The 13,737-nt window shown below is 40.5% G+C and overlaps 1 protein-coding gene across 1 annotated transcript in view; it reads left to right on the top strand.

Moving 5' to 3' along the window:
* The window catches only part of NBEA (neurobeachin), an 827,350-nt gene that overhangs the window by 476,737 nt on the left and 336,876 nt on the right, over positions 1 to 13,737 (top strand). Inside the window, exons 29-32 of the mRNA XM_025215995.1 lie at positions 3,045 to 3,175; positions 5,021 to 5,128; positions 7,505 to 7,673; positions 9,020 to 9,115. Of these exons, the coding sequence (XP_025071780.1) occupies positions 3,045 to 3,175; positions 5,021 to 5,128; positions 7,505 to 7,673; positions 9,020 to 9,115 (504 nt within the window). The remainder of the gene's footprint in view (positions 1 to 3,044; positions 3,176 to 5,020; positions 5,129 to 7,504; positions 7,674 to 9,019; positions 9,116 to 13,737) is intronic.

Raw genomic sequence — 13,737 nt, forward strand, 5'->3', positions numbered from 1 at the left:
CCCACATGGCCCAGGAACCACTCCACCCACTGGTAACTCGCCCTCCCCTCCCCTCCAAAGAAGCAGGTAATTCAGCAGGGTGTGTGCATGATACGTAGGTTTAATCAGCCCTAAATTGAAGCAGTGTTTTTTAAAACCCACTGCTTCAATTTAGTGCCCCTGTTTCATCTACACATGCCCACAGTGCTTATTTGTTGGGGTGCTTTATTCCTACATTGGTCACAAATCCATAGCAAGCTAAATTGATATTTTCAGGTCTGAAATATATACAGCCACTATAAAGAATTCCATTCAACTCCACTCAGTCATATTCTTTCTCTGTGGCTAAGTACAGAGATTCAAAAAGCCCAAGCCTGAATCGATTCAATCTTTGCAGGTGTATTCTAAACTGCCTACATTGAACCAGGAAGCAAGTGAATAGGTGTTCACTTTTGACTCTGGAAATGCAGCCACCTGCCTGCAGTGGCTCAGGCTAGAAGCTGCAAGGTCCTAGAGCAAGCCCTCCCTTCCCTTTGGCAGTGGCAGGAAGGCTGGAGGGATGCTGGGAGAAAAGCCCTCGAGATTCCCCAGCCCTACTCGAGCTGGGGGGGGAGGGGTCATGGCTAGACCCCGGCAGGTCACTGGGTACCCCTGACTTGCATGGTCCCCAGCTAGGATGTGCCTGAAGGGGGAAGAAGCAGCCCCTGTCAGGTTCTTCCCCACTCACTCAGTGAGCAGTGGGGGGCATGGTCAGATGCAGGCTGTGGCCTGGCACCCTGAAGGAGGGAGGGAGGGGGTTTTAAATCCCCCACCCTTCCCTCTTCCAGTGGCATGGACTTTCCCACTCCATGCTCAAGCATCCTCCTGTGCCCCTGCCCGGCATACCCAGGCTGGGGTTCTGTGCCAGTGGGAGAGGGGAGGGAGGGCAGTTAAATCCCACCCTCCCTCCCCGCACTTCACCTCAGGGGGCTGGCCTAGGTCCAGCATATGGCCACACCCTCTCCCCTGCCACTCAAGCTGTGAGCTGGAGGGAAAATCCTGGCAGGGCTGCAGGTAAACCCCAGCTAGGGTCCCGTGCTGGTGGGAGAGGGGAGAGAGGGAGGATTAATTCCCCCTTCCTCTCCACTTCACCTCAGGGGGCTGGCCTGGGGTCTGGCCATGCCCCCTGCACCCGAAGAGGTGGGGGAAGCCTGGCAGAGGCTGCAGTCTCAAGCAGGGTAACCCCTCCCCACTAACCCCACCCGCCTTCTCAGCCAGTGGAACAGTGATAGTGCTCTGGTTGGGCAGCAGAGGAGCTGCTCCAATCCTGCTCTGCTGGAGCGGACAGCACAGCCCAGGCAAGGGCTGTGGGGGGACTGTGAGTTGACTTAAATCTGGAAGGGCTCTGGGACAGAAGTTTCTTAAACCAGTTTGGCTTAAGCCAGTTAAGTCTGATACTACATTCAGGTTTATCTTAAACTAGTTTTGGTCATTGTTAAAGCGGTGTACGTGCACTGAACTTCTGTTCCGTTACATGTTTAAACCGGTTTCTGATCACTTAAACCAGTTTGTATAACTTCTGTCCCTAGCCTATAGGAGTTAAGTCCGTTCATTTCAGGAGAGTGGTTCCACCATCTTTAATTAATTCTCCACAGTCTTCTAGTTTGTTTTTATAATTTGTAATATATTTTCTCAAATGTAATGGTTTCCAAAGGGAATTCTTGCCAAGGGATATTCCATTAATAAAGTCCTCACTTCCTTCCTCTGCAGAGTCAAACTTGTACACCTTTATTCTAATTCTGTTTATTAGACTGTATTCTGAATTGGAAGATACTGAGAATAGATAGCTATATCTGCTACCAGCCTTAATACCAAAGACTAAGCTCTACAAAAAGATAGGCACAATAGCAGCTGCAGGTAGCTAATTAGATAATAGAGCTACAGGTAGCAGTCTGTTTCCCATTTTAATTCTCCTTAATGTCCTACAGTTGGATCATACTTCCAACATGGAAGGAAATTCCATGGGAACTCTCTTTGGGCATATCGTGACTAGGTGTTCTGGTGTAGAATAAGGAAAACTGATTAAAAAGTGAGAAAAAAAAGAAGCATGCCCTCATTCCTCTTTCCCCAGAAAAGAAAACTGTAGTTAAAAGTAGATAGTAAAAATCCTACCTTTTCAGTCTTTCTTCCATGTAAGCATTTTTCTGTTACCCTGATTGGTTTTATCACCTGTTCCTGAAGCCCTTTATTTCTGCTTTATACTTTTTGAGATGGGGACTCGTGAGATGTATCAGTGATTTATATAAATGGCATGAAATATTTTTCTGTAATATTTTCCATTCTGTTTCTTAAATATTATACTACTGTGTTCACTTTTCTGTCTGCGGTTGTGCACTGAGCAGAAATTTATTGAGCTGACATTTTCCTAAGATAGTAGTTAGCTTAGGATCTGCAAAACAGCAAAACTTTCAACCTGTTTTGCCTGATGTGCATCTCTCTGTGTTTGTAAGCTTTGAATGTTATCTGCCATCATGTTGCTCATTCATCTATTTTGGTTATGTCCCTCTGCAATTTTTCACAGTCTTCTTGGGCCTTGAATAACTTTTGTTATCAATAACTTTTGACAGATCCTTGATGATTATTAAATTACACCAATCCTAGTAGAGGATCTTGTGGCATTCCTCTGCTGATTTCCAAGATGATGAAAAGTGGCTATTTGTACCTACCCTTTGTTTTCTATTCTCACAGCCGTAAGGAATGTGCTCCCAAAAGGTAGAGCAGTAGAGATCTGAGAATTCCAGTTCAGGGGAACAGCCCTTCTCTTTAGATTTTGGTATATTTTTATGAGTCCAGGCATATAATGTAAGAATCTGCTCAACTGAAAATATTGTGAGACTGGAAGAGTCACCATAATATTTCCCTAGACTAGAGTTCCCAGACTAGAACGTGGGATGTGACATTGATGTTTTATCAGTCATCATTAGAAGATAGAGATTTTTTCATTCAGTTATAGCTAAGCATTCCTTAGCAATTTAATATTCTGATCATCATTATGGCAAAACACTCACATGAGTTTATTTTTTCAGTTTGTTGTGTTGCTGTGAGAAATTGCTTAGAATGCCGACAAAGACAGAGGGAGAGAGTGAACAAGTCTTCACTTATGAGCAGTAAAACTCAGGAAACTCTTCAGGGTGTGACGGCAACTGCAACAACCAAGGTAATCTAATGTTTTTTGTTTTACTTTGTAAATTGTAGTATAGCTTAATAGGAGGAGGAATTATTTCTTTAGAGTTTAAGCAGACACTGAATTGTTAGCCATGTATAGGCTTAAAAAGAGAATGTTGTCATTCTTATTTCAAATAAGAGAAGCTAAAAAAAGAAAATAGTGAACAGTATGATTGGATACGATTTGCAGAGCTTTTTTTTTAATATTTGTACTGTTTCAAAGATCAGATGCATCTCCCAACCTCCATCTTGTTGGTAGTTGATTAGTCCATACTTTCTTTTTCATTTCTAATGCCTCCGCGATGCATGATCATATCTTGCAATCAGATAATTATGGGTGAAATATTGAGCTCTGATAACTTCAGTAGGGTTCTGTACATATGTCACAGGTTGCTCTCTGCAGTTTTGACTCAAGGAATAGGATGTACAATTGCTTACTCTTCAGTTACAGCTTAAGATCACTTGTGTTGTCATTTTATTGATTGTTTTTGAATTTTGTTGGTTTGTTCACAACTTCTGAAGGCTGAAGTGCCAGAAAACGAAATTGAGAGAAACTAGAACCTTCCAGGTCTGAATACGATGCTTTGGAATTCATTTTTTCATCGTTGTATTCACATTGTTGTCTCCACAATATATTTTATTTCCCCGAAATACCTGTTCAGATAATCTCTGTAACCTTAAATGTATTTACTCCGAATATTACCATATTATTTCTTAAAACAAGGCAAATCCTGTAAAGAAAAAAAGAAAATGCTTTCATGTATTAATAATGTGGGCTACAGAGTTAATTATTTGAAGGAAACCTGTTATTGCTGTTTTTTAGTCAATAGTAATGATTTTTTGTATAAAATTGAATGAAGCTGATTTTTTTCTAAGATATGTTCAGTCATACAAACCAGTATTCAAAACATTCATGTGAATTAGAAATACTTCATTATAATACTGTAATAAATCCTGCAACCCCAGGAACTGGTAGTTTCCCAATTTTATACAGAAAATGCTGGGGATTGGGGTCACAAACCAATGGGCTAGGGAGAAATAAACACGTACAAGTAAATAAACATTAAAGTACATGCACTTAGAAGCTGAATAATAGATCACAAGCAGTAACACTGTAGTGCTTTTCCTCAAGAACAGGTAACTAATAACATGCACTAGTACCAAGGTACAGACACTCAACAAAACTTTGTACCCTCCCACACCTTCGGACGTGTCCCATACCAGCCTCTAGTCCTGAGAGTGTTCAGTTGCTGTCTGCACATTTATGTCCTTCTGCTGCGGCCCAACAGTCCTGGCTCTGTCACTCTTCTGAAGTCTACAGCCACGAGTTTCCCCTCTGCTCCACTGATGGTCCCCGTGTTGTGCTTCTGCATTCTGCTTTCTTGGTCTTTTGTCTCCCAGCCCCCAAGGTCTCTGGCAGTTAGCATAGTTTGGCAGTTCACAAGCAGGGATGCTCCCCCTGCTATAGCATATCTACATTATAGTGCATTACATTTTGCTTACACTGTCCATTACAGTACTGTAAAGTTTGTATCATATGAAGTAATACCATCAGCACAGTTTAATGTATTGAAATAGGAGAATTTGTCCAGCAGAACTAAAACAAGCTTATGAAGAACCTAAACAATTTCAGTACCAGTTTATTAGAGAAATACTTAAAGTGTGTGCACACGTGTGTGTGTGTGTGTGTCTGTTGGTGTGTCCAGTGGCTGAATATTACATTAGAAATATTTTGAACAAAAATGCAGCTTATTAAGTGTCTCAAATTCTTTGAATTTAGATCTTTCTGAAAAAAAATGTTTTTATTTTTATTTTTTGCCATCTACTACACTTTTAGGCACCGTTAGAAAATGTTCCTGGTAATCTTTCCCCCATAAAAGATCCTGATAGACTTCTTCAGGATGTCGATATTAACCGTTTGCGAGCAGTTGTTTTTCGTGATGTGGTGAGTAACTTGTAATGTGTTTTTTTTCTTTTAAGAAGGTGGTCATTAATATTTAGAAAGGAAGCCTAAAATTGCCAAACGCTTTTGTTTTAAATTTGCAGTGCAATAGGTCAGGGGAGACTTAACATTTATAGTTAAAGAAAAGGATAACAATGTTCAGGTGTAGTGGTCTCTAAATACTGTAGACTTATTCTCTTTCTTACAAAATGGAATGCAGTTTTCATTATAGTAATTTTAGTCAGCAAAGAGAATGCCATATGCATTTCAAATGTACTTTATAAGCTAAACTACCATATTTACTCAATTTCAAGACAAGACTTTCCTCTATTTATCATCGGAAATACAAAACCTTGTCTTAGAATCAAGTTTCAGACTGCGCTGCTACTCCATCTGCGAGGAGCAGCTGTACAGGGAGCCTGGCTGGGTCAGGACCAACATCAGATTAACTTATTTCCTACTCATAGATTTTCTTGGGTAGAAAATAATAGAGCTGCTGATACCGATAGCCGATTATTAACCAGCCATATCAGCCAGTACCGATCCAATATGTAATTTGTAGGAATGCAGCCTGGCAGCTCAGAGAGCAGTGTCCTGCTGGTAAGTCTGTGGCGGGGAAGGGGCATGGTGGGGAAATCACAGCCCCCACAGTGAGGAGGGAGTGGAGCAGGGACAGGGGCAGGTGCTGCCCAGCCAGGGTGGTGATTAGGACCCTGAGCCAGAAGTGCGATGGAGCTGCAGGTGACTCATCTAAGGGGCACGGCTGGGATGGGGAGGGGAGTCATGGGGGCATGTGCCCCCCTGGATTTGTGCATGGGGTGAGGGTGGGCTACCTGCTGCATGCTCAGGGCCAGGGCCTGTGCCAACCTCTTCCCAGTGGTGGGGGCTGGGCTAGGGCTGTGCTCGGAGCAGGTGGGGACAGGGTGGGCTCAGTGCATGGGGCGGGCAGTGGTGGCAGTGCTGGGAAGTGTGGATATGGGGGAGGGCTATGGGGAATTTTGAGTTGGCTATAGCCTCCTAAGTCCCGCCCCCCCAGTACCACACCTGCTTGGGGCACTCCTCTCCGCTGTCTTTCCCTCAAGAGCCCTGAACTGGCTGCATGCCCCTTGCTCATCCTGTAGCGGGGTGCTCCTGAGGGAAAGGCAGCAGAACAGAGTACCCTGAGCAGGGGTGGTCCTAGAGGGTCCTGGGGGGCTATACACACCCCAAAATTCCCCGTAGCCACCCTTCCCAGTGCCGTTGCCTCTCCCACACAGCTGAGTCTGTCCCACCCCCAACCATTTTGAGTGCAGCCTGTCCCTGAGCCCACAGCAGGCAGCCCACCCTCACACTGCACACAAATTTTGGGGGGCACGTGCCCTCCATACCTCTCCCAGGGGTGTGTGCAGTGGTGGGGAGCTGCCCCTACCCCACTACACCCCCTGGATGAGCCACCCACAGCTTCATCCCACTTCTGGCTCTGGGGTCCTGTTCACTGCCCTGGTTGGGCAGCACATGTCCCTGGCCCACTCCCTCCCTCACTATGGGGACCTTGATCTGCGCACCCCTATACCCCTTCCTGCCCCCATGCCCCTTCCCCCTGCACAGATTTACTGGCAGGACACTGCTCTTCAAGCTACCAGGTTGCATTCCTGGCTGTGTATATGTGTATGGCATGTGGTTCCACAGGTTGGCCATCCTTAACCTAAAGGGTCATGATTGGATTTGGATAGTAGTCTCCCAGGGGCTGCTCTTTCCTCTCTCCTTCCAGTTCTCCTTGCATGATTCTTTCTTGTTTTTACACAATTTCCTAATGGCATTGCAGGGGTTGCCAATTACTATAAATGAACAAATTAATTAAAATGCAACAAAATAAAATAGTGCCCAGAACAGGGAAAACTCACTTTGTTTTCATGTTTGAAAAAAATGTATGATTTTGGGAGGGCTGGGAAGTAGAAGGAAACTCCACTGTAGGTGGGTGATATGTGGAATGCCCAAGTGTATCATCACAGCTTGGTTTTCCACTGGAGTAATTCTATGAACTTCAGTTTAACTGCTCTATATTGCACGTATTTAAGAGCTTAATTAGTCCCAGAGTCGTTGATCATTTGACCCCATAGCCACAGAGGAACATGTGGTAGACAATTTATCTACACAATTGTCTTCCCTGTTTAGTTCTTTGAGTCAGAACTTATGGCTCCAAATCTGCAAATACAGTGCCTGCTACATGCAGACTATACTGGTGGAATTATGTTTATTCTTCTGTGTATTTAATTAACCACATGCGAACAGATACAACACTGGATAAGAATAAGTCTGTAAAGTTTTTTTATGATCATGAATTAAACATTCTGTGTAACTGTTAAGTATTATAGGCATGTTCCTTTTTCTCTAACACAGGATGATAGCAAACAGGCTCAGTTTTTAGCTTTGGCAGTAGTTTACTTTATTTCTGTGCTGATGGTCTCCAAATACCGGGACATACTAGAACCTCAGAGAGAGACAGCAAGATCTGGGACCCAGGCAGGTAGAAATATCAGACAAGAAATAAATTCACCAACAAGTACAGGTATGTCTAGTTTTTTTCCAACTGTTCTTTTTTTCACTTGATTTTGTTGACTTCTCTTGAAGTCTAAATATCTGACTACAAAATAAGTTTTATGTTGATACAGATTTTAAGACAAATGAGATGGTATTTACTACTGCTTTGATATTTGTGACTTACTAGTGAGATTTAAATTACTCTCTCTACATCTGCTTGTAAGGTTTAACTTACTTTTATTTGCTTATTATATTTTTATACATTCATTATTTTAATTTATATAAAACTTGGAAGAATGGAGAGGCCACTCTGGAGTAAAAGTTTGAAAGTACTAGATATTAACCTATCAGCACAAAGCTAAGAGCTGCTATTTGTTACTGTGATTCAGTATGCTGTCTGAAGTTTGTAATCAACACCATGGGTGCTTACCTATTTGAAGTTACTTCTGTTTCAACTAGAAGGCTTGTGAAAGGCTAATATTGCAAGGACTATTAACTCTCTTGGGTCCTGCTGTCTTTCTAGCAATGGAAGTCTAATATAATAGAATTGTTGCCTTTATTGACTTTTTTACCTGTTGAGTTTGTGAATTCTTATTTTTCACTGGCAACTGATGTTCCAGCCTTCCAGGGTGCTGTCTATCAGCTGAAGAACATGTCAGGAATTAGGGATCAAGTACATTCCACCATTGTCTGTAATTCTGGTCTGCCAGTCCAGTGGCTTTTTCAGGTTCCTCTAGACTGTGCTGTTTGCTACCTAAGAACAGCCATAAAAATTGGAGAAAAGTCATTAGGAGTTGGTGGCCAAATCTCTGCACATTGTTCTTCATGTATATGTTGCTTCTTGTACTGAATATGATTTTTTTTTTTTGTTTTAGTTTTTAGAGCTGCAAGTTTTCATGTCACCTGGAATATAATTTTAAATGTGTCATATTTACTTTCTTCATTATTTTAACTTAGCTTACTTTGTACTCTGCTAAAAATGTCCTTGCTGATTATTATTTTTAAATATAGATATAGTAAATTATTAGTTATGGAAAATCATAATTTTATGTTTTATTTAATGTGTTCATACTGTGATGCTGAAGTAGGAAACTGCTAGTTTCTATTAACTGTTTCAGCTGTGATTGTCTTATGTGTCTGTCTTTTTTCCTCTTTTCCCTATAAATGTTGTTCTTTAAAGTACCCTACTAATTGGTATGCTCTTTCCTATCTCTCGATACATAACTGCTTTCCTTCCTTCAGAGATGCGTTTTTGTTGATATTGCCATACTTGCATGTTTCAATGAGATAGGACTTCTGTCATGGATCCACAGTGGACCAGGCCACACGCAATTATTAGCTGGCTCACATCTGATTCCATGATTTTCTCCACAGTTGTGGTCATACCATCTATCCCTCACCCAAGTTTGAGCCATGGATTCCTTGCCAAGTTAATTCCTGAGCAGAGCTTTGCCCACTCATTTTACAAAGGTAATATTAACATCATCTCCTAACCTGTTTGGGTGTTCTTATTTAATGTAATGTAATTCAAGAACTAACCGTGATGTAATTGCTGCTAAATAAGTATACGCCGCAGGTTACATGGAGATCAGCCTGTCACCTGATGATGATGATACCTTTAAGACAATACTTTACTTCCTGGCTACATTTACTTTAGGAAATATATTTCTGACTTTTTCCCATTTGTTCATTTCAGCAACATCTAGCAGGCAGTGTAGTAGGAAAACACAAGTACAGTGTTAAGGAAAAGAACAGTAAGAAGGAATTATTAATTATTTTTGGTTTGGCTTATTCTGGTGGCTACAACAGTGCATCCTTTACTTATGTTAGAAATTGAGCAAAAATTTAAAGTATTGATTAACTGCAATAAATGAAATATTTAGTGCTTTTTAATGTTCCCCTTTTCTGTATTTTCTCCTTTTCTCTTCCCTTCCTTTTTCTCCTTTTTTTCACTTTGATGGCATGTTAATGTTCATATGTTATGAACTGTACTCTTGTTTTACATAGGTCGGATCCTATGCTGGTTTAGAAAGGGAGAAATGTATTCACAGCAAATAATGTATATTTTAGGCCTGAGTTTTCAGATGAAAAATAAACATAAGCATGATTTTAGATGCCAGGAAATTGTATCTGCATGATCTGAGAGATGCATTTTTAGTCAGGCTTCCACATACATATTCCAGCTTTTGTGTACATTAAATTGGGAGAATAAACAAGTACCACAAAGCTGATCATGGTTTATCTCAGGAAACAGACATCATTCTGATATAATCTGGAAGGATACAGGGCATGCTAAAAAAACCCTAAAATTTAGCAGTTAAATCTTTTTTTTTAGTACAATAGGCTGAACTGCCATTTACTCATAATTCTTTGTGTATATATAAAGTATTGGTGTTCAGAGTGCCAAACCCCTCAATAAGATAAAAGTTTAGTATGCTGGATTTATCATTCCAAACCTTTCTACTGACTGTACCAATTTCAAATTCTAATAAATATTAACCTAGAGTATAGTTTCTCTTGATATTGCATTTCTTGTTATTTCCACTCTCCTACCAGAAATGTTCTTCTACATCTGATGAGCATATTTTTATCTTGAGTTGCTAATTTAATATTCTTACTTATGACATAACTGATATACTTAATCCATCCTTGATAAAAGGAAAAACATGCTGTTAATTCAAAAGTGCTGCAGAAGAAACCTTCAGATTTAATTTAATCTTGTTTTCTTTTTTCTGCATGTGCAATGCCTTTTTATGTAGTGTGCATTAGGATGCTTCATTTTTAGCCATATCATCTTGTAAATCAGCTTGATTACCATACTTTAAATTATACAGAACAAATTTTAAATTAATTTTAGGCATTTAAAAAGAGATATACAAAGGCTATGTATGGGACAAGAGAGAGGTCATAGTAGCAGGGAAAAAAAGAAGATTTTTGCTAATACTGCATTCTGGAACTTGAGATATAATACAGGTAGCAAGAGTAGAAAAACATAAACTCTTAAAAAGATAGAGGCAATGTGTACCAAGACACCAAAGCAAAGTAAACCCTTTTCTATAACAGACTTGTCTCCTCTACGGTGGCTTTCAACAATAATTTTGTTATCATTAATAGATACTTATTTGTTTTATTTATTAAACAATATACCTAGTAATCATATATATATTCACTAATATAAACTTACCTTTCACCATCATTGATTTAAATCAAAGTGATTTTTAATCTTTGAAATTGTAATTTTAAGTTATTTTTGTTATTTTAACATGTTGATTTGCTCCTAAGTTTCAGTTTTACCCTAAATTTGATATAATATTTTATAAACTAGGAAGTGGCATGTAAGCAAATACCATCTTTTATTGCACACATAACACACCTTTTCCTTTAAAATCATGGTGCAGGGAAGCTCATTTTCCTGCCCTGGATAGAAGCACCCTGCTTTGATTCCTGCTCAATAGTGCAGCAGCTGTTGTATTAGTATTCAGGCAATGGAAGGAGCCATTTGACTTAATAGTTCATTGTTCTTCATTCCAGAGGTGTTAACAAGTGTCTCTCCTTCTTAATGGTCTTGATGTCTATGTCCCACTAATCAAGCTAATTTTTCTTAGGGTAGTTTTGCTGTCTGCTAGCTGCTCCTAGTCTCCTTCCCCATATTTCATGGCCTTTGGAGCTAGGAACAGATATTCAAAAAGCCTGAGCCTGAATTGATTCAGTCTTAGCAGGTTGGTCTAATCTGGCTAAGCTAAATTGGTTTGTAACAGCACAGACATCCCAGAAATGCAGGCACATGCCTGCAGTGGCTCAGGCTAGAAGCCGGGGAGCACCAGAGCAGCCCTCCGTTCCCTTCCACCGTGCTGAGCTGAGGCGGGGCATGGACAAGCCCTGGCAGGATGCTCTAATTAGGGAGGCCCCCCTCCTCTCCTTGATAACAGAGCATTTATCAGCTTTGTTATCAGCATTTAACACCCCATCAGAAAATGAAGTCCCTTTCATTAGTTCAAGCTGTTCTTAAACAAGGAAGGGAACATTCCAAGGAGGGACATTGCCAGCTACCTGTTGATTAGCTCCAAAAAGGACAGTCCTGTCTGCCTTTGTCCTGTCTCCTTTCAGCACAAACCGTAGCCAGCATGTGGTATGCTAGCTGATGCTGAGAGGTGTCTGTGTAAGGCAGAGGGGAGGGGGGAATCCCTGCTTAGCAGGGAGTGGGGGTTGGGGGACCAGGGGAAAGGCAGTCAGATGCCTGCAGTCTCTGCTGGAGCTCCAGCCAGGGAGCAGAGGAGAGGGGCCAGCTTTGCTGTGGAACAGAGAGCCCTGCCTAGCCCTGAGAGCATGCTGGGATGCTGAGGGAGTCTGGTTTAACTTAAACCAGGTAGGGGTCTGGGACAGATATTGCATAAACTGGTTTGACCCAAATCAGTTAACTCTGATAAACCTGGTTGAATGTAATATCTCAAACTGGTTACAGCCATTTTCAAACTGGTTTATGTGCACTGAGCATCTGTTCTGTTACAGGTTTAAACCTGTTTCTGATCACTTAAACCAGTTTACGTGTAATGTCTGTCCCTAGCCTGAAGGCTCTTTAATTCTTTTCGAAAGCATAGATCCACCCATGGAGACCAGACTTCAACATCATCTAGGGTTTTCGCTTCAGTTAAGCAGGAAAGGGAGGGTGAGTGAGCTGAAGATTAGGGTTCTGTCTCTGATCTGTGCAGCCATAACTCTGGCAAAATCTTTTTTCCTTGTTCTGCCTTCTCAAAACAAGGTGTATACTATATTTTGGGGCATGTTGTATGGGGAAAAAATGCAGTATATAGCTTAACATACATATATTTGGAATTTTTATTTATGTTTCATTATGCTATAAAATGGTGAATGGTGATTCTTATTAGATGGTGAACTGTTTACTTGTGATTTGTACTGAGCTATTTTTCAGTGGAAACTAGACCTCAATGCTGGGGGACAAAAATCATTTTGAAAGCTTTTTTTGTTATTTACACAAAACCACCAGTAGTATAATTTGGGGGGAAGGTAGAAGGGGCAACCAGGGCAGCAGTTCTGGGTGCTACTTCTGTTAGGGGCCACTAAAAATAGCTGCTGCTGCTGATGTGGCTTACACCAGAGCCATCAGCGCTGCAGGAGCTGACACTGTCTTGTGTAACAAAACTGCCTGCTTTGCCTCTGCAAACTACCTTAAGCAAGCTTAGAAAAGTGAAGGGAAAACATTAAAATACTTTGCATTTAAAACTAGCTTTTTAACAAAGCAGTATTTGTCAGTGTTTTAAGCTGATTGTTTCTGGACATTGTGTCCTTCAGAATTTTTGAACTCATATGGTGCCTACACGTGCACTACCGCCACTCCCAGAGCACATGTATAAAGGCCTGTAGATCTCAGCTTCTCAGATCTAGCTTTGATTCAAAGATTGAAAGAGGAAACTAAGCTTTCTTTCTTCCTTTTTCAACTCCTAATCCATTTTTCAGATTTATAGTACAATATTATCTGCACCTTCAAAAGCAGCTACAGCTGCTAAAAGTTTGTTTATCTTTTACAATAATTCTGGCTCCATATGTATACGTAATAGTAAGTTTAGATCCTAATATTGGTTGTCATCGTTTTTTCATTTTAAATTAGCTTAATTTTCTGAAATACATTCTAAAAAATAATATAAATGCAGTTTTTATTTTCTGAATTTTATCCACTTTGGTTTTATTGTAGGAGTTCCTTCTTTTTCATTGTCTAGTGATAATTTTGATGAATCTGTGTATGCAATGATACATTTAACAAAACGTATATAATTATTGGTAGAACTGTACTTAAAGCCCTTTGAGACTAGACCTTGGTAATTGGGGAGGGATGTTGGATGCTTAAAAGCATCCATCTTTAGTAGAATTGTAACCCTTAAACTTTCATTCATGCACCAGCAAGAATGTAATTGAAAACTGGATGGTAGTTCATTTATATGTTGGTCCTAGCTTTGCTCTTCCACCCTATCTGTATTCAGTTTATGCTTGCTTAATAAAACTATTCAGTTAAAACTACAGTAAAAATTTAGGTACCCAGAATCCAATCACTCAGACTTGCATTTAATTATGCAAAA

The sequence above is a fragment of the Alligator sinensis genome, unplaced genomic scaffold, assembly GCF_000455745.1.
Source record: "Alligator sinensis unplaced genomic scaffold, ASM45574v1 scaffold1014_1, whole genome shotgun sequence".
Lineage (NCBI taxonomy): Eukaryota > Metazoa > Chordata > Crocodylia > Alligatoridae > Alligator > Alligator sinensis.